The sequence below is a fragment of the Oncorhynchus mykiss genome, chromosome 18 (genome assembly GCF_013265735.2).
Source record: "Oncorhynchus mykiss isolate Arlee chromosome 18, USDA_OmykA_1.1, whole genome shotgun sequence".
Lineage (NCBI taxonomy): Eukaryota > Metazoa > Chordata > Actinopteri > Salmoniformes > Salmonidae > Oncorhynchus > Oncorhynchus mykiss.
This window is the reverse complement of record NC_048582.1, coordinates 6,921,237-6,948,041: the sequence shown is the minus strand read 5'-3', so window position 1 is coordinate 6,948,041 and position 26,805 is coordinate 6,921,237. Positions and strand designations below refer to the sequence as shown.

Genomic DNA, 26,805 nt, shown 5'->3' with positions numbered 1-26,805 from the left:
ATTAAATTTGGGTGCGTTAGATTTAGGTTTGGAGCAGAAATGTACAGGACTTTTTTTTATTTCATTTTTTTATTTTAATTACAGGGTGGCTGCATCCCCACCATGGACCGTTTATTTGTGAACGGGTCTACCTGCCCACGGAGGGTGCTGGTCCTTCTGGTCGGCTCCGAGGCCGCCCGCCTGTCACGGCTCAACAGGAGGAAAGTCATCACCCAACTAGAGGTCCACACTGCCATGGCACGGCTGAGACAAGGGAGAAAACATGCCAGGCAACCGGGCGCCTGAATGCTCTTATGAACGCTTTTAATTTTATGTATATTTAATAAAGATGTCTTGTTTTTACTCATCGTGTTGTCATTCCAACAAAACAATGCACCACTAAATGTTTAAAACAAGTTGCGCACCTGAAGGCTGTATAACTGAATGTTAAAGCGGTATGCGCTCGCCTCTAATGGCGGTCCAATTACTTCGAGGGGCGGGGAAAGGCATGGCCATAATTGATGCATTTGCTTGTCTTGTCAGGGGCGCAGATGTGCGCCAAACTCAGTCAACCATAGCCGAACTCCGGCGCGTGGGGAAAGCGGAAATGAAATGGACCCTTATGTTCCTCGCTGTGCGTGACGCCCACTCAAAACACGCGTGTTGATTAAGGAAGCGTACACCATGTACAAGACTCACATTTTGGCGTAGACTCTGCTGCGGCACAACCAAACATCTTTATCAACCCAACCGGTGTCCAGGAGGAACGGCGTGTTCCTCGATGAGCTGGGTAGTCTTGGACTTGTCGCAGGGTAAGTCATTTACTGGCAATATAGGCTATTGGTCACTGAATCAGCTGTTGCATCCTGTGTAGGGAATTTAATTACTATATTCACCTTTGCCGATTTTACATGTGAACAGCAACAGGTGTTTTGTCTCGTGCAGATCAATGGGCATACTACAGTGACGCATGCAGGATGAATTAGTTTATGCGACATGTTTAATTTAATAGAGCACAATTATGTGAGTATTTCGCCATTTGTTTTTGTTTTTTCCCCCCACCAAGAGCCGTTTGTCAAATGAGATGCTGCTGGGGTATTGTAACAGAGGCTGAGAGCGAGGCGATGTTGGTTATTCATAGTTGATCCCAAAGGACTTTTTGTTTCATGCGGTATCAAACATGTGCCTCCATGGCAACCCATTACTGATTTGAACCAATTCACATGTGAACATCAATTAGGCTTCAACTGGAGGCTTTTCAGCAGGGACAGCCTCAATTACGACGTCTCAAGATTTCAAATGCACACACTATGTATACAAAAGTATGTGAACACCCCTTCAAATGACTGGATTTGCCTATTTCAGCCACATCTGTTGCTGATGGGTGTATTAGGTCGAGCATCCAACCTTGCAATCTCCATAGACAAACATGGGCAGTATAATGGCCTTACTGGAGAGCTCAGTGACTTTCAACATGGCACTGTTATAGGATGCCACCTTTCCAACAAGTCTGTTCGTCACATTTCTGCCCTGCTAGAGCTTCCCCAGTCAACTGTAAGTGCTGTTATTGTGAAGTGGAAACATCTAAGAGCAACAACGGCTCAGCCACAAAGTGGTAGACCACATAAGCTCACAGAACAGGACCACCAAGTGTTGCAGTGTGTAGCGCGTAAAAATAGTCTGTCCTCGGTTGCAACGCTCACTTTCGTGTTTCAAACTGCCTCTAGAAGCAACATCACAATAACTGTTTGTCGGGAGCTTCATGAAATGGGTTTCCATGGCCAAGCAGCCGCACACAAGCCTAAGATCACCATGCGCAATGCCAAGTGTCGGCTGGAGCGGTGTAACCTTCGCTGCCATTGAACTCTGGATCAGTGGAAACGTTCTCTGGGTTGATGAATCACGCTTCATCATCTAGCAGTCCGATGGACAAATCTGGGTTTGACAGATGCCAGGAGAACACTACCTGCCCCAATGCATAGTGCCAACTGTAAAGTTTGGTGGAGGAGGAATAATGGTCTGGGGTTGTTTTTCATGGTTCGGGCTAGGCCTCTTAGTTCCAGTGAAGGGAAATATTAACGCTACAGCATATAATGACATTCTAGATGATTCTGTGATTCCAATTTGATGGCTACAGTTTGGGGAAGGCCCTTTCCTGTTTCAGCATGACAATGCCCCCATGCACAAAGCAAGGTCCATACAGAAATGGTTTGTCGAGATCGGTGTGGAAGAAGTTGAGCCCTGACCTCAACCTCATCTAACACATTTGGGATGAATTTGAACGCCGACTGCGAGCCAGGCCTAATCACCCAACATCAGTGCCTAACCTCTCTAATGCTCTTGTGGTTAAATGGAAGCAAATCCCCTCAGCAATGTTCCAACATCTAGTGGAAATCCTTCCCAGAAGAGTGGAGGCTGTTATAGCAGCAAAGCTGGGACCAACTCTAAATTAATGCCTGTGATTTTGGTCATGTAGTGTACTTTTCACTTCCTCTCTCGTCTCCTTCTAAGAACCCATTGAAGGAGAAGGTTAGAGGGGAGGGACCGCTGGCTTTCTCATCCAATGGGTTTTCAGGAGAGAGGATTCAAGGAGTATGCAACTTTTCTCTCTCTCTCGCCCTCTGTCTGCCTGTCTGACTCTCCCTCTCTGTTTCCATTCACAGACATATTGCCTTGCCCCTAACAGAATGGCCACAGACATACTGCCTTGCCCCTAACAGAATGGCCACAGACATACTGCCTTGCCTCTAACAAAATGGCCACAGACATACTGCCTTGCCCCTAACAAAATGGCCACAGACATACTGCCTTGCCTCTAACAAAATGGCCACAGACATACTGCCTTGCCTCTAACAAAATGGCCACAGACATACTGCCTTGCCTCTAACAAAATGGCCACAGACATACTGCCTTGCCCCTAACAGAATGGCCACAGACATAATATTACATAATACAGAACCCTTGGGTCACTGAGACCTGTGACTGTTGGATGCCTGTAGTGACTGTTGGATGCCTGTAGTGACTGTTGGATGCCTGTAGTGACTGTTGGACGCCTGTAGTGACTGCTGGACGCCTGTAGTGACTGCTGGACGCCTGTAGTGACTGCTGGACGCCTGCAGTGACTGCTGGACGCCTGTAGTGACTGCTGGACGCCTGTAGTGACTGCTGGACGCCTGCAGTGACTGCTGGACGCCTGCAGTGACTGCTGGACGCCTGCAGTGACTGCTGGACGCCTGCAGTGACTGCTGGACGCCTGCAGTGACTGCTGGACGCCTGCAGTGACTGCTGGACGCCTGCAGTGACTGCTGGACGCCTGCAGTGACTGCTGGACGCCTGTAGTGACTGTTGGACGCCTGTAGTGACTGTTGGACGCCTGTAGTGACTGCTGGACGCCTGTAGTGACTGTTGGACGCCTGTAGTGACTGTTGGACGCCTGTAGTGACTGCTGGACACCTGTTTAATTCTTTTTTATTTATTTCACCTTTATTTAACCAGGTAGGCCAGTTGAGAACAAGTTCTCATTTACAACTGCATCCTGGCCAAGATAAAGCAAAGCAGTGCGACACAAACAACAACACAGAGTTACAAGCGTACAGTCAATAACACAATAGAAAAAAAAGAAAGTCTATATACAGTGTGTGCAAATGGCATGAGGAGGTATGGCAATAAATAGGCCATAGTAGCAAAGTAATTACAATTTAGCAGATTAACACTGGAGTGATAGATGGGCAGATGATGGTGTGTAAGTAGTGATACTGGTGTGCAAAAGAGCAGCAAAGTAAATAAAAACAATATGGGGATGAGGTAGGTAGATTGGGTGGGCTATTTACAGATGGACTAAGTACAGCTGCAGCGATCGGTTAGCTGCTCAGATAGCTGATGTTTAAAGTTAGTGAGGGAAATGTAAGTCTCCAGCTTCAGTGATTTTTGCAATTTGTTCCAGTCACTGGCAGCAGAGAACTGGAAGGAAAGGAGGCCAAAGGAGGTGTTGGCTTTGGGGATGACCAGTGAGATATACGAGGCGACTGTAGTGACTGCTGGACGCCTGTAGTGACTAGCATTATGGGATGTGGCACCTCCGTCACCACCGACAACAAGGGGAGGAGACTGACGACAGGTGAGACCGACTGGGGACAAGTGATGGCTCTGATTGTCTTCCCCCAGGACTCATGTAGCCTGGTCCCAGATCTGTTAAGGTTGGCATAGCAGAAAACTGTAGTTGGCAAGACAATACAAACAGATCTGGGACCAGTCTACATCTCGTAGATTGTGAATCCAGTGAATATACAGTTTGATCATAGAGCACCTTTTGACATCTTTGAGAATTCAGTGTGTTTATCAGCCGGCAGCTGGTGAATTAGTAGTAGTTTTCCCTCCTACTGTAGTTGGATGTTTTCAAGATGTTGGTCAAATGTTCTGCTTTTCTTTGCCTTATTTCTTTACTACTTCTTTTAGCTGACAAACTTGTTTAAATGAATTTACTCTGAAGGGATTTTCTACTTTTGATTCTCTCTTTCCTCCCTGGTGTGTTGTTAATTCTGCCTCTCTTCCTCTCCCTCTGAACTGGTTCACTATAAATGATTTTATTTAATCACTCCTCACTACAGACCAGATGGCCAAGAAAACTCCCAGCCCTGCACTGGGTAAGAGGCCTCCTCTCATGTCACCCCTATTGTCAGTCCTATTGGTCAACCTTACTGTATCGTTGTGTCCTATTGGTCAACCTTACTGTATCATTGTGTCCTATTGGTCAATGCCCATGGTCATCCTGTGGCTTCATTAGTTATAAATACCGCTAACTACCTGCAGGGGGCTGTAATTCAACAGCAACGTTATTAAACTGTTATTTTATTCAGTACCTCTAACTACCTGCAGGGGGCTGTAATTCAACAGCAACGTTATTAAACTGTTATTTTATTCAGTACCTCTAACTACCTGCAGGGGGCTGTAATTCAACAGCAACGTTATTAAACTGTTATTTTATTCAGTACCACTAACTACCTGCAGGGGGCTGTTATTTTATTCAGTACCACTAACTACCTGCAGGGGGCTGTTATTCAACAGCAACGTGATTAAACTGTTGTTTTATCTGGTCTTCCATCTCATCCTCTCAGCTATGAAGGCAGCCATCCTGATCCAGCGTTGGTACAGACGTTACATCGCCAGGTTAGAGATGAGACAGCGATACACCTGGAACATCTTCCAGTCTATAGAGTATGCTGGGGAGCAGGACCAGCTACAGGTAATGGAGACGGAACTCAGGTGGTTCAACCTTGTCTGAGACCTGAAGAGGCCTCGGCTTTAGCCCAGCAGGCCAACACAGTCTGTTAGTACTTGGCCATATGACTATGTTTCAATCTTCCTCAGCTCTCCAGTTTCTTCAGTTTCATGCTGGACAACTTCACTCAACTCAACGGGAATGGCCCAGGTAACTAACATTTTCTTATGTTTTCAGGAAAATTGTTGGACTGTCAGTTCCTAGCACAAAACAAAAATGGAATGCCCATAATTATTTATAGACTGAACAAAAAAAATGTCCCGATCCATTAATAGCCTTTGCCTAAAACATATTATGGTGAAGATGTTGCTTAGCAACCGCATCCACGTGCTATTCTGTTTTCCTCTGCTGTGGTAATGTGGGATATTGTGTTCTTGTGACTGCTGCTGCCACAGCTGGGGCCTGCCTGTACACGTACAGACCAACACGTTGCTGCAGATCATTAGCCAGCCAGGGCCTTTAGTGTTGAAGACAACAGGAGACGATGCTCAGACCATCTTGCCTATTTTTACAAAATACAAGTTGTGCTTTTTAATTACAGTAGATACAGTATAGGTGATCTCTGTGGGTTTGGATCAGAGTAAATGTGATAAACTGACTGGTTGTTTAGAGACGTGCTCTGAAGACGGACGCGACCACTCCACAGATAGGGTCTGAGAGAGGTGTGGCTGCTGTCCTCTTCAATAACAACATCTGATGATGATGATGTCCTGCCTGTTTGTCTCCATAAAGGAGTGTCTATGGCTGGACGTTAACCTACTGTAGCAGGCTATTCCAGAGGAGTAAACAGAGATGCCCTGAATATGTATACATGTGTTTGACATCTTGTTTTAGTGTGTTAATAAAGTTATATTTTATTTGATTCTATTCAGTTTGATTCTACTCTATTTAGAGTTGTAAAATTCCGGTAACCTACCTAAAATTCCCAGGTTTTCCAGAAATCCCGTTTGGAAGATTCCAGGAATCAGGAGGCAGTAAGCAGGAATACCGGGGGATTTGGGGAAAGTTACTGGAATTTTTAAACCCCCAACTCTATTCTATTAACCCTGTGTGTTCTATTCTATTAACCCTGTGTGTTCTATTCTATTAACCCTGTGTGTTCTATTCTATTAACCCTGTGTGTTCTATTCTATTAACCCTGTGTGTTCTCTTCTAGTAACCCTGTGTGTTCTCTTCTAGTAACCCTGTGTGTTCTATTCTATTAACCCTGTGTGTTCTATTCTATTAACCCTGTGTGTTCTATTCTATTAACCCTGTGTGTTCTATTCTATTAACCCTGTGTGTTCTATTCTATTAACCCTGTGTGTTCTATTCTATTAACCCTGTGTGTTCTATTCTATTAACCCTGTGTGTTCTATTTTATTAACCCTGTGTGTTCTCTTCTAGTAACCCTGTGTGTTCTCTTCTAGTAACCCTGTGTGTTCTCTTCTAGTAACCATGTGTGTTCTATTCTAGTAACCCTGTGTGTTCTATTCTAGTAACCCTGTGTGTTCTATTCTAGTAACCCTGTGTGTTCTCTTCTAGTAACCCTGTGTGTTCTATTCTATTAAACCTGTGTGTTCCATCCTCCAGTTTGTTCTATTCTATTAACCCTGTGTGTTCTATTCTATTAACCCTGTGTGTTCTATTTTATTAACCCTGTGTGTTCTCTTCTAGTAACCCTGTGTGTTCTCTTCTAGTAACCCTGTGTGTTCTCTTCTAGTAACCCTGTGTGTTCTCTTCTAGTAACCATGTGTGTTCTATTCTAGTAACCCTGTGTGTTCTATTCTAGTAACCCTGTGTGTTCTATTCTAGTAACCCTGTGTGTTCTCTTCTAGTAACCCTGTGTGTTCTCTTCTAGTAACCATGTGTGTTCTATTCTAGTAACCCTGTGTGTTCTCTTCTAGTAACCCTGTGTGTTCTATTCTAGTAACCCTGTGTGTTCTCTTCTAGTAACCATGTGTGTTCTATTCTAGTAACCCTGTGTGTTCTATTCTAGTAACCCTGTGTGTTCTATTCTAGTAACCCTGTGTGTTCTATTCTAGTAACCCTGTGTGTTCTCTTCTAGTAACCCTGTGTGTTCTATTCTATTAAACCTGTGTGTTCTATTCTAGTAACCCTGTGTGTTCTATTCTAGTAACCCTGTGTGTTCTATTCTAGTAACCCTGTGTGTTCTCTTCTAGTAACCCTGTGTGTTCTATTCTAGTAACCCTGTGTGTTCTATTCTAGTAACCCTGTGTGTTCTATTCTAGTAACCCTGTGTGTTCTATTCTAGTAACCCTGTGTGTTCTATTCTAGTAACCCTGTGTGTTCTCTTCTAGTAACCATGTGTGTTCTATTCTAGTAACCCTGTGTGTTCTATTCTAGTAACCCTGTGTGTTCTATTCTAGTAACCCTGTGTGTTCTCTTCTAGTAACCCTGTGTGTTCTATTCTATTAAACCTGGGTGTTCTATTCTAGTAACCCTGTGTGTTCTATTCTATTAAACCTGTGTGTTCTATTCTAGTAACCCTGTGTGTTCTCTTCTAGTAACCCTGTGTGTTCTATTCAATTAAACCTGGGTGTTCTATTCTAGTAACCCTGTGTGTTCTATTCTATTAAACCTGTGTGTTCTATTCTAGTAACCCTGTGTGTTCTATTCTAGTAACCCTGTGTGTTCTATTCTAGTAACCCTGTGTGTTCTCTTCTAGTAACCCTGTGTGTTCTATTCTATTAAACCTGGGTGTTCTATTCTAGTAACCCTGTGTGTTCTATTCTATTAAACCTGTGTGTTCTATTCTAGTAACCCTGTGTGTTCTATTCTATTAAACCTGTGTGTTCTATTCTAGTAACCCTGTGTGTTCTATTCTATTAAACCTGTGTGTTCTATTCTAGTAACCCTGTGTGTTCTATTCTATTAAACCTGTGTGTTCTATTCTAGTAACCCTGTGTGTTCTATTCTAGTAACCCTGTGTGTTCTATTCTATTAAACCTGTGTGTTCCATCCTCCAGTTTGATCTATTCTATTAAACCTGTGTGTTCCATCCTCCAGTTTGATCTATTCTATTAAACCTGTGTGTTCCATCCTCCAGTTTGATCTATTCTATTAAACCTGTGTGTTCCATCCTCCAGTTTGATCTATTCTATTAAACCTGTGTGTTCCATCCTCCAGTTTGATCTATTCTATTATACCTGTGTGTTCCATCCTCCAGTTTGATCTATTCTATTAAACCTGTGTGTTCCATCCTCCAGTTTGATCTATTCTATTAAACCTGTGTGTTCCATCCTCCAGTTTGATCTATTCTATTATACCTGTGTGTTCCATCCTCCAGTTTGATCTATTCTATTAAACCTGGGTGTTCCATCCTCCATGTTGTCAGATCTGATCTCCCACCTGCTGGACCCAGTGGTTGACCCGTGGTCAGACAGAGAGAGACAGACCATGTTTGAACAGATCACTGTTCCTGAGTCCTACAGCGGTCCTCACCTCACCTTCCCCCTCACCGTCTCTCACACCAACGCCCTGCTCTCTGCATTCAAAGAGCAACAGGTACCGTACCATTCAATTCAAACTTTATTTCCCCCACTGTGTGCTACAGGACCAGTATTCTTAAAGTGTCTCAGAGTAGTAGTGCTGGTCTAGGATCAACTTCTCTGTGTCCATACAATCATACTCATTATGATCTAAAAGGCACAAACTGATCCGAGATCAGGACTGCTTTCTGAATATGTGCCCAGGGAGTACAGGACCTGTTGTGGACAGTATGACGGCTTAATGAATAATAACAGATCAATAACCTATAGTCCTACCTGATGGTTCCTCTTCTTCCAGCCTCTCCACGGCAGATACATGCTGCAGTTGTTACACCAGACTAAGAAGCTCCTGAAACAGATGCCAAACGTCATTCACCTGTCCACACCCTACGCCAAGGAGATCACAATATGTGGTAGGTTGTTGATGTATTTTTAGTGATAGGATTGATACAGAGCTTTTCCAGGTGATCAAAGCACTTTACCCTGTATGACGGAAACTAATCCACCACCCCAATATTGTTTTCAGTGCTGCTAACTATGTTGTCCAATATTGTGTTCAGTACTGCTAACTATGTTGTCCAATATTGTGTTCAGTACTGCTAACTATGTTGTCCAATATTGTTTTCAGTACTGCTAAATATGTTGTCCAATATTGTGTTCAGTACTGCTAACTATGTTGTCCAATATTGTTTTCAGTACTGCTAAATATGTTGTCCAATATTGTGTTCAGTACTGCTAACTATGTTGTCCAATATTGTTTTCAGTCTTCACTCTCCGACTATCTAGTACACAACACTGACTATCTAGGACACAACACTGACTATCTAGGACACTAACACAACACTGACTATCTAGTACACAACACTGACTATCTAGGACACAATAACACAACACTGACTATCTAGGACACAACACTGACTATCTAGGACACAATAACACAACACTGACTATCTAGGACACAACACTGACTATCTAGGACACAACACTGACTATCTAGGACACAACACTGACTATCTAGGACACAACACTGACTATCTAGGACACAACACTGACTATCTAGGACACAATAACACAACACTGACTATCTAGGACACAACACTGACTATCTAGGACACAATAACACAACACTGACTATCTAGGACACAACACTGACTGTCTAGGACACAACACTGACTATCTAGGACACAACACTGACTGTCTAGGACACAATAACACAACATTGACTGTCTAGGACACAATAACACAACACTGACTATCTAGTACACAACACTGACTATCTAGGACACAACACTGACTATCTAGGACACTAACACAACACTGACTATCTAGTACACAACACTGACTATCTAGTACACAACACTGACTATCTAGGACACTAACACAACACTGACTATCTAGTACACAACACTGACTATCTAGTACACAACACTGACTATCTAGGACACAATAACACAACACAATCTAGGACACAACACTGACTATCTAGGACACAACACTGACTATCTAGGACACAACACTGACTATCTAGGACACAACACTGACTATCTAGGACACAATAACACAACACTGACTATCTAGTACACAACACTGACTATCTAGGACACAATAACACAACACTGACTATCTAGGACACAATAACACAACACTGACTATCTAGGACACAACACTGACTATCTAGGACACAATAACACAACACTGACTATCTAGGACACAATAACACAACACTGACTATCTAGGACACAACACTGACTATCTAGGACACAATAACACAACACTGACTATCTAGGACACAACACTGACTATCTAGGACACAATAACACAACACTGACTATCTAGGACACAACACTGACTATCTAGGACACAATAACACAACACTGACTATCTAGGACACAACACTGACTATCTAGGACACAATAACACAACACTGACTATCTATGACACAACACTGACTATCTAGGACACAATAACACGACACTGACTATCTAGGACACAACACTGACTATCTAGGACACAACACTGACTATCTAGGACACAACACTGACTATCTAGGACACAATACTGACTATCTAGGACACAATAACACAACACTGACTATCTGGTACACAATAACACAACACTGACTGTCTAGGACACAATACTGACTATCTAGGACACAACACTGACTATCTAGTACACAATAACACAACACTGACTATCTAGGACACAACACTGACTATCTAGGACACAATAACACAACACTGACTATCTAGTACACAATAACACAACACTGACTATCTAGGACACAACACTGACTATCTAGTACACAATAACACAACACTGACTATCTAGGACACAACACTGACTATCTAGTACACAATAACACAACACTGACTATCTAGTACACAACACTGACTATCTAGGACACAACACTGACTATCTAGGACACAATAACACAACACTGACTATCTAGTACACAATAACACAACACTGACTATCTAGTACACAACACTGACTATCTAGGACACTAACACAACACTGACTATCTAGGACACAACACTGACTATCTAGTACACAATAACACAACACTGACTATCTAGTACACAACACTGACTATCTAGGACATAACAGCCCCTCAGCTCCCAAAATAGAGCTCTTTCTCCCGGTTGTTTATATACATAATGAAAAGACTTTGTTTCACCTCAATGGCCTCCTTCCCTGTAGTCAGAGACGCATCTCATCAAACTCAAGAATCCTTGAGACGAATGTTAAACACACACACAGAACATGAATGACTCATTTAATGTCGGAGAGCATGTTAATTAACTCTTGATTAACTCAGTTAACCAATTAACCCAGTCATTTTGGTTTCATATGCCATGGATGGTCTAATTTCTAGGAGGAAATGTGTCTACTACCTTTTTAAAATCTTCTAATGCTTGTAATTTTCTTCAGGAGATTTACATGGCCGTCTTGATGACTTGCTGCTCATATTCTACAAGGTTAGGCTCTTGACACGATACTGTACATGCCATAGTATACCTGTGACACTACACGAAGAGAAACAATGGCCTAGTTTCTCCATAATAATGATTCCATCTCTTTCAGAACGGCCTCCCCTCGGCAGAGACCCCGTATGTGTTCAACGGGGACTTCGTGGACCGAGGGAAGAAGTCTGTGGAGGTCATCATCCTGCTGTTTGCCTACCAGCTCCTCTACCCAGACCACATGACCCTGAACAGAGGCAACCACGAGGACCACATCATGAACCTCCGGTAGTTACACACACAGACCACATGACCCTGAACAGAGGCAACCATGAGGACCACCTCATGAACCTCCAGTAGATACAGACCACATGACCCTGAACAGAGGCAACCACGAGGACCACATCATGAACCAGATAGAGAAACACATTAGCATTTTCATTCTAATTGGTCCTCGACAAACCCCAGCTGTTTCACATATCTATTCAATTATTGTACAAGCACACCTGTACAACGCTTCAGATACAAAATCCCAAAACTTTATTTCAGTTTTTTTTATTTACAAGACAACAAATGTTGCTTGGAACTGTCCTACACACAAGAACATGCATGACAAGCACCATGACGAGCACCATGACAAGCACCACATTGCAGTATATTAACGCTGCTCTGTCTTCTGTTTTTCAGATATGGATTCACTAAAGAAGTTATGCAGAAGTACAAGGTAAAGTCCCCTTCACTGTTCACACCGGACCTATGTAGTTGTACTCACCGCCATCTAGTGGCAGCTTCTTGTCATGACCTCTCTCCTCTCTCTCTCTCTCTCCTCTCCTCTGCAGACATGTACACCTCTCTTTCTCTCTCTCTCTCTCTCCTTCTCTCTCTCCTCTGCAGACATGTACACCTCTCTTTCTCTCTTTCTCTCTCTCTCTCTCTCTCTCTCTCTCTCTCTCTCTCTCTCTCTCTCTCTCTCCTCTGCTGACATGTACACCTCTCTTTCTCTCTCTCTCTCTCTCTCTCTCTCCTTCTCTCTCTCCTCTGCAGACATGTACACCTCTCTTTCTCTCTCTCTCGCTCTCTCTCTCCTTCTCTCTCTCCTCTGCAGACATGTACACCTCTCTTTCTCTCTCTCTCTCTCTCTCTCTCTCTCTCTCTCTCTCTCTCTCTCTCTCTCTCTCCTCTGCAGACATGTAAACCTCTCTCTCTCTCCCTCCTCTACAGACACATGGCAGGGACATCCTACTGCTGGTCCAGGATGTGTTCAGCCTCCTCCCCATAGCAACAGTCATCGATAACAAGGTGCTCATCGTCCATGGAGGAATATCAGACATGACGGACCTGTATTTACTCAGCTCTATAGAGAGACACAAGGTGAAAACAGATTGTAAACCTACAGGTACTGTAGATCCTGTATTTCCTCAGCTCTATAGAGAGACACAAGGTGAAAACAGATTGTAAACCTACAGGTACTGTAGTTCCTGTATTTACTCAGCTCTATAGAGAGACACAAGGTGAAAACAGATTGTAAACCTACAGGTACTGTAGATCCTGTATGTCCTCAGCTCTATAGAGAGACACAAGGTGAAAACAGATTATAAACCTACAGGTACTGTAGATCCTGTATGTCCTCAGCTCTATAGAGAGACACAAGGTGAAAACAGATTATAAACCTACAGGTACTGTAGATCCTGTCCTGTACTGTAGGTCCTGTGTAGTAGGTCCTGGGTAGTAGGTCCTGTACTGTAGGCCCTGTACTGTAGGTCCTGTACTGTAGGTCCTGTACTGTAGGTCCTGGGTAGTAGGTAATGTACTGTAGGTCCTGGGTAGTAGGTCCTGGGTAGTAGGTCCTGGGTAGTAGGTCCTGTACTGTAGGTCCTGGGTAGTAGGTCCTGTACTGTAGGTCCTGGGTAGTAGATCATGTACTGTAGGTCCTGTACTGTTGGTCCTGTACTGTAGGTCCTGGGTAGTAGGTCCTGTACTGTAGGTCCTGTACTATAGGTCCTGGGTAGTAGGTCCTGTACTGTAGGTCCTGGGTAGTAGGTCCTGTACTGTAGGTCCTGTACTGTTGGTCCTGTACTGTAGGTCCTGGGTAGTAGGTCCTGTACTGTAGGTCCTGTACTGTAGGTCCTGTACTGTAGGTCCTGGGTAGTAGGTCCTGGGTAGTAGGTCCTGTACTGTAGGTCCTGTACTGTAGGTCCTGGGTAGTAGATCATGTACTGTAGGTCCTGTACTGTAGGTCCTGTACTGTAGGGCCTGGGTAGTAGATCATGTACTGTAGGTCCTGTACTGTAGATCATGTACTGTAGGTCCTGTACTGTAGGTCCTGTACTGTAGGGCCTGGGTAGTAGGTCCTGTACTGTAGGTCCTGGGTAGTAGGTCCTGTACTGTAGGTCCTGGGTAGTAGGTCCTGTACTGTAGGTCCAGGGTATTAGGTCCTGTACTGTAGGTCCAGGGTAGTAGGTCCAGGGTAGTAGGTCCTGTACTGTAGGTCCAGGGTAGTAGGTCCTGGGTAGTAGGTTCTGTACTGTAGGTCCTGTACTGTAGGTCCTGTACGGTAGGTCCTGTACTGTAGGTCCTGTACTGTAGGTCCTGTACTGTAGGTCCTGTACTGTAGGTCCTGTACTGTAGGTCCAGGGTAGTAGGTCCTGTACTGTAGGTCCAGGGTAGTAGGTCCAGGGTAGTAGGTAGGTCCTGTATGGTAGGTCCTGTATGGTAGGTCCTGTATGCTAGGTCCTGTACGGTAGGTCCTGGGTACTAGGTCCTGTACGGTAGGTCCTGGGTAGTAGGTCCTGTACTGTAGGTCCTGGGTACTAGGTCCTGTACTGTAGGTCCTGGGTAGTAGGTCCTGTACTGTAGGTCCTGGGTAGTAGGTCCTGTACTGTAGGTCCTGTACTGTAGGTCCAGGGTAGTAGGTCCTGTACTGTAGGTCCTGGGTAGTAGGTCCTGTACAGTAGGTCCTGGGTAGTAGGTCCTGGGTAGTAGGTCCTGGGTAGTAGGTCCTGGGTAGTAGGTCCTGTACTGTAGGTCCTGGGTAGTAGGTCCTGTACTGTAGGTCCTATACTGTAGGTCCTGTACTGTAGGTCCTGTACTGTAGGTCCTGTACTGTAGGTCCTGTACTGTAGGTCCTGGGTAGTAGGTCATGTACTGTAGGTCCTGTACTGTAGGTCCTGGGTAGTAGGCCCTGGGTAGTAGGTCCTGGGTAGTAGGTCCTGTACTGTAGGTCCTGGGTAGTAGGTCCTGTATTGTAGGTCCTGTACTGTAGGTCCTGTACGGTAGGTCCTGGGTAGTAGGTCCTGTACTGTAGGTCCTGTACGGTAGGTCCTGTACTGTAGGTCCTGGGTAGTAGGTCCTGTACGGTAGGTCCTGGGTAGTAGGTCCTGTACTGTTGTTCCTGGGTAGTAGCTCCTGTTCTGTAGGTCCTGTACTGTAGGTCCTGGGTAGTAGGTCCTATACTGTAGGTCCTATACTGTAGGTTCTATACTGTAGGTTCTATACTGTAGGTCCTGTACTGTAGGTCCTGTACTGTGGTTCCTGGGTACTAGGTTCTGTACTGTAGGTCCTGGGTAGTAGGTCCTGGGTAGTAGGTCCTGTACGGTAGGTCCTTTACTGTAGGTCCAGTACAGGACCTACAGTACAGGACCTACTACCCGGGGCCTACAGTATAGAACCTACAGTATAGGACCTACAGTACAGGACCTACTACCCAGGACCTACCGTACAGGACCTACTACCCAGGACCTACCGTAGAGGACCTACTACCCAGGACCTACCGTACAGGACCTACTACCCAGGACCTACAATACAGGACCTACTACCCAGGACCTACCGTACAGGACCTACTACCCAGGACCTACCGTACAGGACCTACTACCCAGGACCTACAGTACAGGACCTACTACCCAGGACCTACCGTACAGGACCTAGTACCCAGGACCTACCGTACAGGACCTAGCATACAGGACCTACCATACAGGACCTACCATACAGGACCTACCGTAAAGGTCCTACCGTACAGGACCTAGTATCCAGGACCTACCGTAAAGGTCCTACCGTACAGGACCTACCATACAGGACCTACCATACAGGACCTACAGAACAGGACCTACTACCCAGGATCTACAGTACAGGACCTACTACCCAGGACCTACCGTACAGGACCCACTACCCAGGACCTACCGTACAGGACCCACTACCCAGGACCTACCGTACAGGACCTAGTACCCAGGACCTACCGTACAGGACCTACTACCCAGGACATACAGTACAGGACCTACCGTACAGGACCTAGTACCCAGGAACCACAGTACAGGACCTACAGTACAGGACCTACTACCCAGGACCTACCGTACAGGACCTACAGTACAGGACCTAGTACCCAGGAACCACAGTACAGGACCTACAGTACAGGACCTACTACCCAGGACCTACCGTACAGGACCTACTACCCAGGACCTACCGTACAGGACCTACTGTACAGGACCTACCGTACAGGACCTACCGTACAGGACCTTCTACCCAGGACCTACAGTACAGGACCTGTACGGTAGGTCCTGGGTAGTAGGTCCTGTACTGTAGGTCCTGTACTGTGGTTCCTGGGTACTAGGTCCTGTACGGTAGGTCCTGTACTGTATGTCCTGGGTAGTAGGTCCTGTACGGTAGGTCCTGGGTACTAGGTCCTGTACGGTAGGTCCTGGGTAGTGGGTCCTGTACGGTAGGTCCTGGGTAGTGGGTCCTGTACGGTAGGTCCTGGGTAGTAGGTCCTGTTCTGTAGGTCCTATACGGTAGGTCCCGGGTAGTAGGTCCTGTTCTGTAGGTCCTATACGGTAGGTCCTTTGTAGTAGGTCCTTTGTAGTAGGTCCTGTACGGTAGGTCCTGGGTAGTAGGTCCTGTACGGTAGGTCCTGTACTGTAGGTCCTATACGGTAGGTCCTTTGTAGTAGGTCCTTTGTAGTAGGTCCTGTACGGTAGGTCCTGGGTAGTAGGTCCTGGGTAGTAGGTCCTGTACTGTAGGTCCTGGGTAGTAGGTCCTGTACAGTAGGTCCTGGGTAGTAGGTCCTGTACTGTAGGTCCTGTACGGTAGGTCCTGGATAGTAGGTCCTGTACGGTATATCCTGGATAGTAGGTCCTGTACGGTAGGTCCTGGGTAGTAGGTCCTGTACGGTAGGTCCTGGGTAGTAGATCCTGTACGGTAGCTCCTAGGTAGTAGGTCCTGTTCTGTAGGTCCTATACGGTAGGTCCTGGGTAGTAGGTCCTGTTCTGTAGGTCCTGGATAGTAGGTCCTGTACGGTAGGTCCTGGATAGTAGGTCCTGTACGGTAGGTCCTGGGTAGTAGGTCCTATTCTGTAGGTCCTATACGGTAGGTCCTTTGTAGTAGGTCCTTTGTAGTAGGTCCTGTACAGTAGGTCCTGGGTAGTAGGTCCTGTACGGTAGGTCCTAGGTAGTAGGTCCTATTCTGTAGGTCCTATACGGTAGGTCCTTTGTAGTAGGTCCTTTGTAGTAGGTCCTGTACAGTAGGTCCTGGGTAGTAGGTCCTGTACGGTAGGTCCTGTACGGTAGGTCCTGGGTAGTAGGTCCTGTACTGTAGGTCCTGGGTAGTAGGTCCTGTACAGTAGGTCCTGTACGGTAGGTCCTGTACGGTAGGTCCTGGGTAGTAGGTCCTGTACGGTAGGTCCTGTAGGGTAGGTCCTGTACTGTGGTTCCTGGGTACTAGGTCCTGTACTGTAGGTCCTGTACGGTAGGTCCTGTACTGTAGGTCCTGGGTAGTAGGTCCTGTACGGTAGGTCCTGGGTACTAGGTCCTGTACGGTAGGTCCTGGGTAGTGGGTCCTGTACGGTAGGTCCTGGGTAGTAGGTCCTGTTCTGTAGGTCCTATACGGTAGGTCCCGGGTAGTAGGTCCTATTCTGTAGGTCCTATACGGTAGGTCCTTTGTAGTAGGTCCTTTGTAGTAGGTCCTGTACAGTAGGTCCTGGGTAGTAGGTCCTGTACGGTAGGTCCTGTACTGTAGGTCCTATACGGTAGGTCCTTTGTAGTAGGTCCTTTGTAGTAGGTCCTTTGTAGTAGGTCCTGTACGGTAGGTCCTGTACGGTAGGTCCTGGGTAGTAGGTCCTGTACTGTAGGTCCTGGGTAGTAGGTCCTGTACAGTAGGTCCTGGGTAGTAGGTCCTGTACTGTAGGTCCTGTACGGTAGGTCCTGGATAGTAGGTCCTGTACGGTAGATCCTGGATAGTAGGTCCTGTACGGTAGGTCCTGGGTAGTAGGTCCTGTACGGTAGGTCCTGGGTAGTAGGTCCTGTACGGTAGGTCCTAGGTAGTAGGTCCTGTTCTGTAGGTCCTATACGGTAGGTCCTGGGTAGTAGGTCCTGTTCTGTAGGTCCTGGATAGTAGGTCCTGTACGGTAGGTCCTGGATAGTAGGTCCTGTACGGTAGGTCCTGGGTAGTAGGTCCTGTACGGTAGGTCCTAGGTAGTAGGTCCTATACGGTAGGTCCTTTGTAGTAGGTCCTTTGTAGTAGGTCCTGTACGGTAGGTCCTGGGTAGTAGGTCCTGTACGGTAGGTCCTGTACGGTAGGTCCTGGGTAGTAGGTCCTGTACTGTAGGTCCTGGGTAGTAGGTCCTGTACAGTAGGTCCTGTACGGTAGGTCCTGTACGGTAGGTCCTGGGTAGTAGGTCCTGTACGGTAGGTCCTGTAGGGTAGGTACTGGGTAGTAGGTCCTGTACGGTAGGTCCTGTATGGTAGGTCCTGGATAGTAGGTCCTGTACTGTAGGTCCTGTACGGTAGGTCCTGGATAGTAGGTCCTGTACGGTAGGTCCTGGATAGTAGGTCCTGTACGGTAGGTCCTGGGAAGTAGGTCCTGTACTGTAGGTCCTGGGTAGTAGGTCCTGTACAGTAGGTCCTGTACGGTAGGTCCTGTACGGTAGGTCCTGGGTAGTAGGTCCTGTACGGTAGGTCCTGTAGGGTAGGTACTGGGTAGTAGGTCCTGTACGGTAGGTCCTGTATGGTAGGTCCTGGATAGTAGGTCCTGTACTGTAGGTCCTGTACGGTAGGTCCTGGATAGTAGGTCCTGTACGGTAGGTCCTGGATAGTAGGTCCTGTACGGTAGGTCCTGGGTAGTAGGTCCTGTACGGTAGGTCCTGGGTAGTAGCCTATGAGGAAATGGTCCAGATATCAGAATGTGTAGTTGTTCCATTGAGAGAATCATATGACCTTGTTTTCTGTCAACAAAACCGTCTGCCATTTGGAACAACAAAGATTCATCCTACTGTTCTCTAGCCTGCAATCCACACTGGCTGGGATAAAACTGAAGGACTGTTGCCACTGGCTAGCCGGGCTAGTAGACCACAATTTTTACTGGCTCGGGTCCGAAATAAGTGCCATGAGATCTTTGAAAATACAAAATATCCTTAACGGCAGGGCTAGTTGGACACATTTTTCTACTGACCCGGTCTGAAACGTACTAGCCTCGGGCTAGCAGACTGGCTTCATTTCCATCCCTGACTGTAGTGAAACAGAGTGACATTCAGTCAGTGGGGATTCAAGATAACGGTACTCTCTTTCCTCTGTCTACTCATTGGCAGGTGAAATCTGCCCTGAGGCTTCCTAGGAGGAGTCTGAACCATCTGGAGGTGACTAGGAGCAGTAGACAGGTCAGTTCCTGATACAGTAGGATGGAGGTGACTAGGAGCAGTAGACAGGTCAGTTCCTGCTACAGTAGGATGACTAGGAGCAGGAGACAGGTCAGTTCCTGATACAGTAGGATGACTAGGAGCAGTAGACAGGTCAGTTCCTGATACAGTAGGATGGAGGTGACTAGCAGCAGTAGACAGGTCACATCCTGATACAGTAGGATGGAGGTGACTAGGAGCAGTAGACAGGTCAGTTCCTGCTACAGTAGGATGACTAGGAGCAGTAGACAGGTCAGTTCCTGATACAGTAGGATGGAGGTGACTAGCAGCAGTAGACAGGTCACATCCTGATACAGTAGGATGGAGGTGACTAGGAGCAGTAGACAGGTCACATCCTGATACAGTAGGATGGAGGTGACTAGCAGCAGTAGACAGGTCAGTTCCTGATACAGTAGGATGGAGGTGACTAGCAGCAGTAGACAGGTCAGTTCCTGATACAGTAGGATGGAGGTGACTAGCAGCAGTAGACAGGTCAGTTCCTGATACAGTAGGATGGAGGTGACTAGCAGCAGTAGACAGGTCACATCCTGATACAGTAGGATGGAGGTGACTAGCAGCAGTAGACAGGTCAGTTCCTGATACAGTAGGATGGAGGTGACTAGCAGCAGTAGACAGGTCAGTTCCTGATACAGTAGGATGGAGGTGACTAGCAGCAGTAGACAGGTCACATCCTGATACAGTAGGATGGAGGTGACTAGGAGCAGTAGACAGGTCACATCCTGATACAGTAGGATGGAGGTGACTAGCAGCAGTAGACAGGTCAGTTCCTGCTACAGTAGGATGACTAGGAGCAGGAGACAGGTCAGTTCCTGATACAGTAGGATGGAGGTGACTAGGAGCAGTAGACAGGTCACATCCTGATACAGTAGGATGGAGGTGACTAGGAGCAGTAGACAGGTCACATCCTGATACAGTAGGATGGAGGTGACTAGCAGCAGTAGACAGGTCAGTTCCTGCTACAGTAGGATGACTAGGAGCAGGAGACAGGTCAGTTCCTGATACAGTAGGATGGAGGTGACTAGGAGCAGTAGACAGGTCACATCCTGATACAGTAGGATGGAGGTGACTAGGAGCAGTAGACAGGTCACATCCTGATACAGTAGGATGGAGGTGACTAGCAGCAGTAGACAGGTCAGTTCCTGCTACAGTAGGATGACTAGGAGCAGGAGACAGGTCAGTTCCTGCTACAGTAGGATGACTAGGAGCAGGAGACAGGTCAGTTCCTGCTACAGTAGGATGACTAGGAGCAGGAGACAGGTCAGTTCCTGATACAGTAGGATGGAGGTGACTAGGAGCAGTAGACAGGTCACATCCTGATACAGTAGGATGGAGGTGACTAGGAGCAGTAGACAGGTCACATCCTGATACAGTAGGATGTTCAGTATTACATTCTGTTCTTGTTTTATTTTGTATATGTGTATTTTATTGACTATCAGCTGTAAAGTCTACAATCATGGATAATAAATATTCTCTACTCTACTCAGGGCCAGCCAGAGAGCCCCCGGTGTAGGAGCAGGGGCCAGCCAGAGAGCCCCCGGTGTAGGAGCAGGGGCCAGCCAGAGAGCCCCAGGTGTAGGAGCAGGGGCCAGCCAGAGAGACCCAGGTGTAGGAGCAGGGGCCAGCCAGAGAGCCCCAGGTGTAGGAGCAGGGGTCAGGACCATGGCAACACCCCCAAGAAGAGACGTCACCTCACCAGACAGGGCAGCTCCTCCTCTTCCTCCTCATCCTCACTCTGCTCCCCCCGGGGGTCGTCCCGCCTCACTCTGTGCCGCTGCCTTTCTCCCAGCATGCTGAGCCCCACCGACAACCTCCAGGTGTTCTTCCTAATGATGATGATAATAATAACAACAACAACCAATAACAACCAATAATAATAATAACAATATTAATAATATATTATTATTGTTAGGTGCCCTTCCTGGACTCCTTCACCGCCCTCCCCGTCCGTCAGCCGCCCAGGGAGGAGTTGGAGTGGAAACAGGTGAGAGCAGAGCGCCACCTACAGGCTGGAGGCTAAACCGTGGTGGTTCGGTGGATCAAGAAGATTACAAAATAGACTTGCAGAATTTGGCTTCCTGCTCTTTTCTCTTCCTAGTAAAGTTGATATATAGTTGAAACATTGTCCAACAGGAAGTTATCCTGCATTCCGGTAGTAGTGACCATTCTGACTGTGTGTCGTGTTGAAGGTAGTAGATTTGCTGTGGAGCGACCCGAAGAGCCAGCCAGGCTGCAGTCCCAACACCTTCAGGGGAGGAGGCAGTTACTTCGGGCCAGACGTGACCAGACGCCTGCTGGAGAGACACGGCATGACTCTGCTGATCAGATCACATGAGTGTAAACAGGAGGGCTACGAAGTCTGCCACGACGGACAGGTGATCTGTTAGGCCTGTTTCTAATCTCCATTGAACAGGACTAGCTCTATAAGATATATGATGGCTAGCAGACAACAGGACTAGCTCTATAAGATATATGATGGCTAGCAGACAACAGGACTAGCTCTATAAGATATATGATGGCTAGCAGACAACAGGACTAGCTCTATAAGATATATGATAGTTAATGTGTCTGTGTCTGGGTTCCCCCCCATGGCTAGTAGACCACCTGACTCTAGTAGACCACCTGACTCTAGTAGACCACCTGACTCTAGTAGACCACCTGACTCTAGTAGACCACCTGACTCTATAAGATCTAAGTGTATTTTGTTCTTTCAGGTGATCACCATTTTCTCTGCGTCTAACTACTATGAGGAGGGTAGTAACCGTGGAGCCTACATTAAACTGGGCAGAGAGCTGGTCCCTCGCTTCTTCCAGTACCAGGTCAGCAGGAATACCAGGAAACTCACCCTGACTCAGAGGTAGGGGCTGGGGTGGAGGTGGAGGTAGGGGCTGGGGTGGAGGTGGAGGTGGGGGGGTGGGGTGGAGGTGGAGGTAGGGGCTGGGGTGGAGGTAGGGGCTGGGGTGGAGGTGAAGGTGGAGGTAGGGGCTGGGGGGGAGGTAGGGGGTGGAGGTAGGAGGTGGAGGTAGGGGATGGGCTGGAGGTGGAGGTAGGGGATGGGCTGGAGGTGGAGGTAGGGGATGGGCTGGAGGTGGAGGTAGGGGATGGGGTGGAGGTGGAGGTAGGGGATGGGGTGGAGGTGGAGGATGGGGTGGAGTTGGAGGATGGGGTGGAGTTGGAGGTAGGGGCTGGGCTGGAGGTAGGGGCTGGGGTGGAGGTAGGGGCTGGGGTGGAGGTAGGGGGTGGAGGTAGGGGCTGGGGTGGAGGTAGGGGGTGGAGGTAGGGGGTGGAGGTAGGGGCTGGGGTGGAGGTGGAGGTGGAGGTAGGGGCTGGGGGATCACGGTTCCTACTGGTCTCTACATATAGAGCGTGACAATGAGTTGATTATCGTGTGTGTGTCCGTCCGTCCGCAGGGTGAATGTGGCAGAGGGTTCGGCTGTAAGGGCTGTACAGGAGAAGCTGTTTTCTCACCGCTCAGAACTCATGGCTGCCTTTCAGCAGTATGACACAAGTAACAGTGGTAAGATATTTTGGCAATAACACCCACACACTGCTTGCCAGCTGTTAAAGAACACCCCAAACTCCTATGACATAGTCATGTTCTGAGATGTGTAGCCACCTGCCATAAAGATCACCTGGAACGCGCCCATCATTGTGTATCATTAGTGACTCTGCTGTGTCTGTTCCAGGCTATACCTCTGTCTGTCAGTGAGTTAGACTGTCTGTTCCAGGCTGTATCTCTGTCTGTCAGTGAGTTAGACTGTCTGTTCCAGGCTGTATCTCTGTCAGTGAGTTAGACTGTCTGTTCCAGGCTGTATCTCTGTCTGTCAGTGAGTTAGACTGTCTGTTCCAGGCTGTATCTCTGTCTGTCAGTGAGTTAGACTGTCTGTTCCAGGCTGTATCTCTGTCTGTCAGTGAGTTAGACTGTCTGTTCCAGGCTGTATCTCTGTCTGTCAGTGAGTTAGACTGTCTGTTCCAGGCTGTATCTCTGTCTGTCAGTGAGTTAGACTGTCTGTTCCAGGCTGTATCTCTGTCTGTCAGTGAGTTAGACTGTCTGTTCCAGGCTGTCAGTGAGTTAGACTGTCTGTTCCAGGCTGTATCTCTGTCTGTCAGTGAGTTAGACTGTCTGTTCCAGGCTGTATCTCTATCTGTCAGTGAGTTAGACTGTCTGTTCCAGGCTGTATCTCTGTCTGTCAGTGAGTTAGACTGTCTGTTCCAGGCTGTATCTCTGTAAGTGAGTGGGCCCTGGTGGTGGAGTCAGTCGTGAGACTGGACCTGCCCTGGAGGACTCTGCGCCCGCGCCTGGCACGGCTGGCACCAGATGGCAGCATCGACTACCAGTCCTGCTTCGAGGACATGGGCCCGGGACAACCCATACCCCAGGTCAGAACCAGGAAGAGACTGATCGATCAATTGATTGATTTTATTTGGCAATCAATAAAGCTGCTCCATTCACAAAATCTCCCTCTGTGTTTTGTTCAGGTCACTCCAAACTTGGCTGAAACTCTTTACAGATATCGAACAGACCTTGAGATTATCTTCAACATCATGGACAAAGACCACTCTGGTACGTTACTCTGATGATGACTTTTACAGCTCATATGCCTGCTAGTTCACATCATGCTACATTAACCATTAGCTTGTTAGACAGAAAACCGTTTTAGTATTCCTTAGTTTCTCTCACTGTCTCTCCCCATCCAGGTCAGATATCCATCGAGGAGTTCCGTCAGACCTGGCATCTGTTTAGTGCTCACCTAGGTGTGGAGGTGGATGACCGGGCCATAGATGAACTGGCTAAGAGTATAGACTTCAACAAGGACGGTAGCATCGACTTCAACGAGTTCCTAGAGGCCTTCAGGGTGGTGCACAAACTGGATGTTAAGGACCAACAGCAGGGCTGAGAGAAACCTTGTTGTAGAGCTGTAGCTCACATTAGCTACCCGGGCAATGACTTGGCTTTAGCTCAGTGAGCCAACACTGGCAGCAGGGCTGAGAGAACTACAAAGACCAGCAGCTAGGTTGATAGAACTACAAAGACCAGCGGCTAGGCTGAGAGAACTACAAAGACCAGCAGCTAGGTTGAGAGAATTACCAAGACCAGCGGCTAGGCTGAGAGAACTACAAAGACCAGCAGCTAGGCTGAGAGAACTACAAAGACCAGCAGCTAGGCTGAGAGAACTACAAAGACCAGCAGCTAGGCTGAGAGAACTACAAAGACCAGCAGCTAGGTTGAGAGAATTACAAAGACCAGCGGCTAGGCTGAGAGAACTACAAAGACCAGCAGCTAGGCTGAGAGAACTACAAAGACCAGCAGCTAGGTTGAGAGAATTACAAAGACCAGCGGCTAGGCTGAGAGAACTACAAAGACCAGCGGCTAGGCTGAGAGAACTACAAAGACCAGAAGCTAGGCTGAGAGAACTACAAAGACCAGCAGCTAGGCTGATAGAACTACAAAGACCAGCAGCTATGCTGAGAGAGTACTACAAAAACCAGCAGCAGGCTTGAGGGGAGCCATGCTTTAGCTTGGCTTTAGCTCTGCAGGTTTTAACAGTCTTGTGGTCAACCATACACTCAGTGTAGCACATGCAGTTGCATGAGTCAGGAATATATCTAGGAGATGTGGTCACCCTTCTCCCTGTGGTGTAGAACATGTCTCAGATGAGAACACACTACTCTCACTAGCTACTGATATGGAGGTGGACCAACACACGTGAGGTTTCTACAGACAACGCAGACAAGAGCTCCCCGCGGCATGTCCTAGCTCTGCTCTGCAGACCAACAGCACTTTGCCCCATCTTTTCTAGGTCTGAGACAGGGCTGTAACTCTGAGACCAGACTGCTACATCGTCTCTTCAGGGTCAAAGGTCCAATGCAGATGTTTTAATTTTTTAAAATCTCAATATTAAATAATTTCTGGGTAAGTACCTTACTGTGATTGTTTTTCATTAAAATGGTCAAAAAGAAACTAAAATAGCTTCTTTTAGCAAAGAGCTATTTCTCAAGCAAGAATTTAGCTATGACTGTCTGGGAGTGGTCTGGAAAACTGAAAATGATCTGTTATTGGCAGAGAGGTTTCGACGTCTTTCTTATTGGTCTATTAACTCAATTACTTCCTGGTGATGTCACCAGGCAGGTCAAAACCATCCAACCAGAACAGGCTGAAATGTATTTTTAAACACCTCTTACACTTAAAAGGTCATTATCGTAATTCTCTAAATTTGACAGTATTATTCCAACCTCATAAAAGGCAGCGTGTAAAGTAAATTATCTGTTATTGGCAGAGAGGTTTCGACGTCTTTCTTATTGGTCTATTAACTCATTTACTTCCTGGTGTAAAGTGTTGGTCCCATGATTCATGAAGCTGAAATAAACAATCCCACAAATGTTCCAAGCTTATTCCTCTCAAATTTTGTTTACACATTTGTTTATATCCCTGTTAGTGAGCATTTCTCCTTTGCCAAGATAATCCATCCACCTGACAGGTGTGGCATATCAAGAAGCTGATTAAACAGCATGATCATTACACAGGTGCACCTTGTGCTGGGGGGGGGGGGGGGGGGCAATAAAAGGCCACTTTAAAATGTGCAGTTTTGTCACACAACACAGATGTCACAAGTTTCGAGGGAGCGTGTAATTGGCATGCTGACTGCAGGAATGTCCACCAGAGCTGACAGTCCATGATGCTGACATGGAAGTATATTACCATTTCTCAATAAAAACAGTTGATGGCCGATCCTGGCATATCATGTCAATAAAAGCATGAACAGAATCTGGTTATAATTCATTAGGGGGGGGGGGTGTACTGTACATCCAGCTGTCTCACTACAGAAACAGGCGATAGACTAGTGTCCTGTCCAAGGGGTGTACTGTACATCAAGCTGTCTCACTACAGAAACAGGAGATAGACTAGTGTCCTGTCCAAGGGGGTGTACTGTACATCCAGCTGCCTCACTACAGAAACAGGAAATAGACTCCTGCTCCTATTGGCTGTTCTATCTCAGACGAGGCTGCCTTGTCTAAGACTTCCTTAGTCTATATCAACTAGTGAACCGGTAAGGTTGCTGTTATGTTGTATAATGTGATGCGTAGCTTTAAATGCTCTTTACTGGCTGTTTCCTTACTCGGTTGGTTCACATTTGTATTTGGTGTGTGTGTGTATGCACATGTTTGTGCATGCATGTAGAGGTGGGTGTGTGTTTATGCACATATTTGTGCATGCATGTAGAGGTGTGTGTGTGTGTATGCACATGTTTGTGCATGCATGTAGAGGTGGGTGTGTGTTTATGCACATGTTTGTGCATGCATGTAGAGGTGGGTGTGTATTGGAAGCCCCATAATTACAAAGCAATGTGTGAGCACTGTTAAACACACCTCGTACTTCTGACTGACAGGGAGGGAGGCCAAATGGCAGGACCAGCCTCT

At 46.9% G+C, this 26,805-nt stretch overlaps 2 protein-coding genes across 2 annotated transcripts in view; one reads left to right on the top strand and one right to left on the bottom strand.

The window, feature by feature from the left end:
* LOC118941079 (retinoschisin-like) overlaps nucleotides 1-730 on the bottom strand; it is an 11,493-nt gene extending 10,763 nt beyond the window's left edge. The window contains exon 1 of the mRNA XM_036951549.1: nucleotides 679-730. Coding sequence (XP_036807444.1) covers nucleotides 679-715 — 37 coding nt within the window. The 5' untranslated portion in view covers nucleotides 716-730. The remainder of the gene's footprint in view (nucleotides 1-678) is intronic.
* Nucleotides 654-25,770, top strand: LOC110495422 (serine/threonine-protein phosphatase with EF-hands 1-like). Its single transcript, XM_036951524.1, has 20 exons — nucleotides 654-791; nucleotides 3,923-4,096; nucleotides 4,587-4,622; nucleotides 5,094-5,221; nucleotides 5,347-5,407; nucleotides 8,595-8,764; nucleotides 9,047-9,161; nucleotides 11,680-11,726; nucleotides 11,833-11,999; nucleotides 12,399-12,435; nucleotides 12,933-13,082; nucleotides 19,282-19,350; nucleotides 20,874-21,203; nucleotides 21,299-21,370; nucleotides 21,576-21,761; nucleotides 22,101-22,243; nucleotides 22,797-22,903; nucleotides 23,603-23,766; nucleotides 23,866-23,950; nucleotides 24,085-25,770. The coding sequence occupies exons 2-20, from the start codon at nucleotides 4,042-4,044 to the stop codon at nucleotides 24,282-24,284; spliced, it is 2,322 nt and encodes a 773-aa protein (XP_036807419.1). The 5' UTR covers nucleotides 654-791; nucleotides 3,923-4,041; the 3' UTR covers nucleotides 24,285-25,770.
* The last annotated feature ends 1,035 nt before the right edge of the window (nucleotides 25,771-26,805 follow it).

What these genes read in the sequence shown, in the direction of transcription:
- LOC110495422 (XM_036951524.1), top strand. Translation starts at nt 4,042, where the DNA reads ATGGGATGTGGCACCTCCGTCACCACCGACAACAAGGGGAGGAGACTG. An exon ending in TGACTAGGAGCAGTAGACAG is followed by an intron (nt 19,351 to 20,873) that starts GTCAGTTCCTGA and finishes TACTCTACTCAG; the next exon opens with GGCCAGCCAGAGAGCCCCCG. An exon ending in CGGGACAACCCATACCCCAG is followed by an intron (nt 23,767 to 23,865) that starts GTCAGAACCAGG and finishes TGTTTTGTTCAG; the next exon opens with GTCACTCCAAACTTGGCTGA.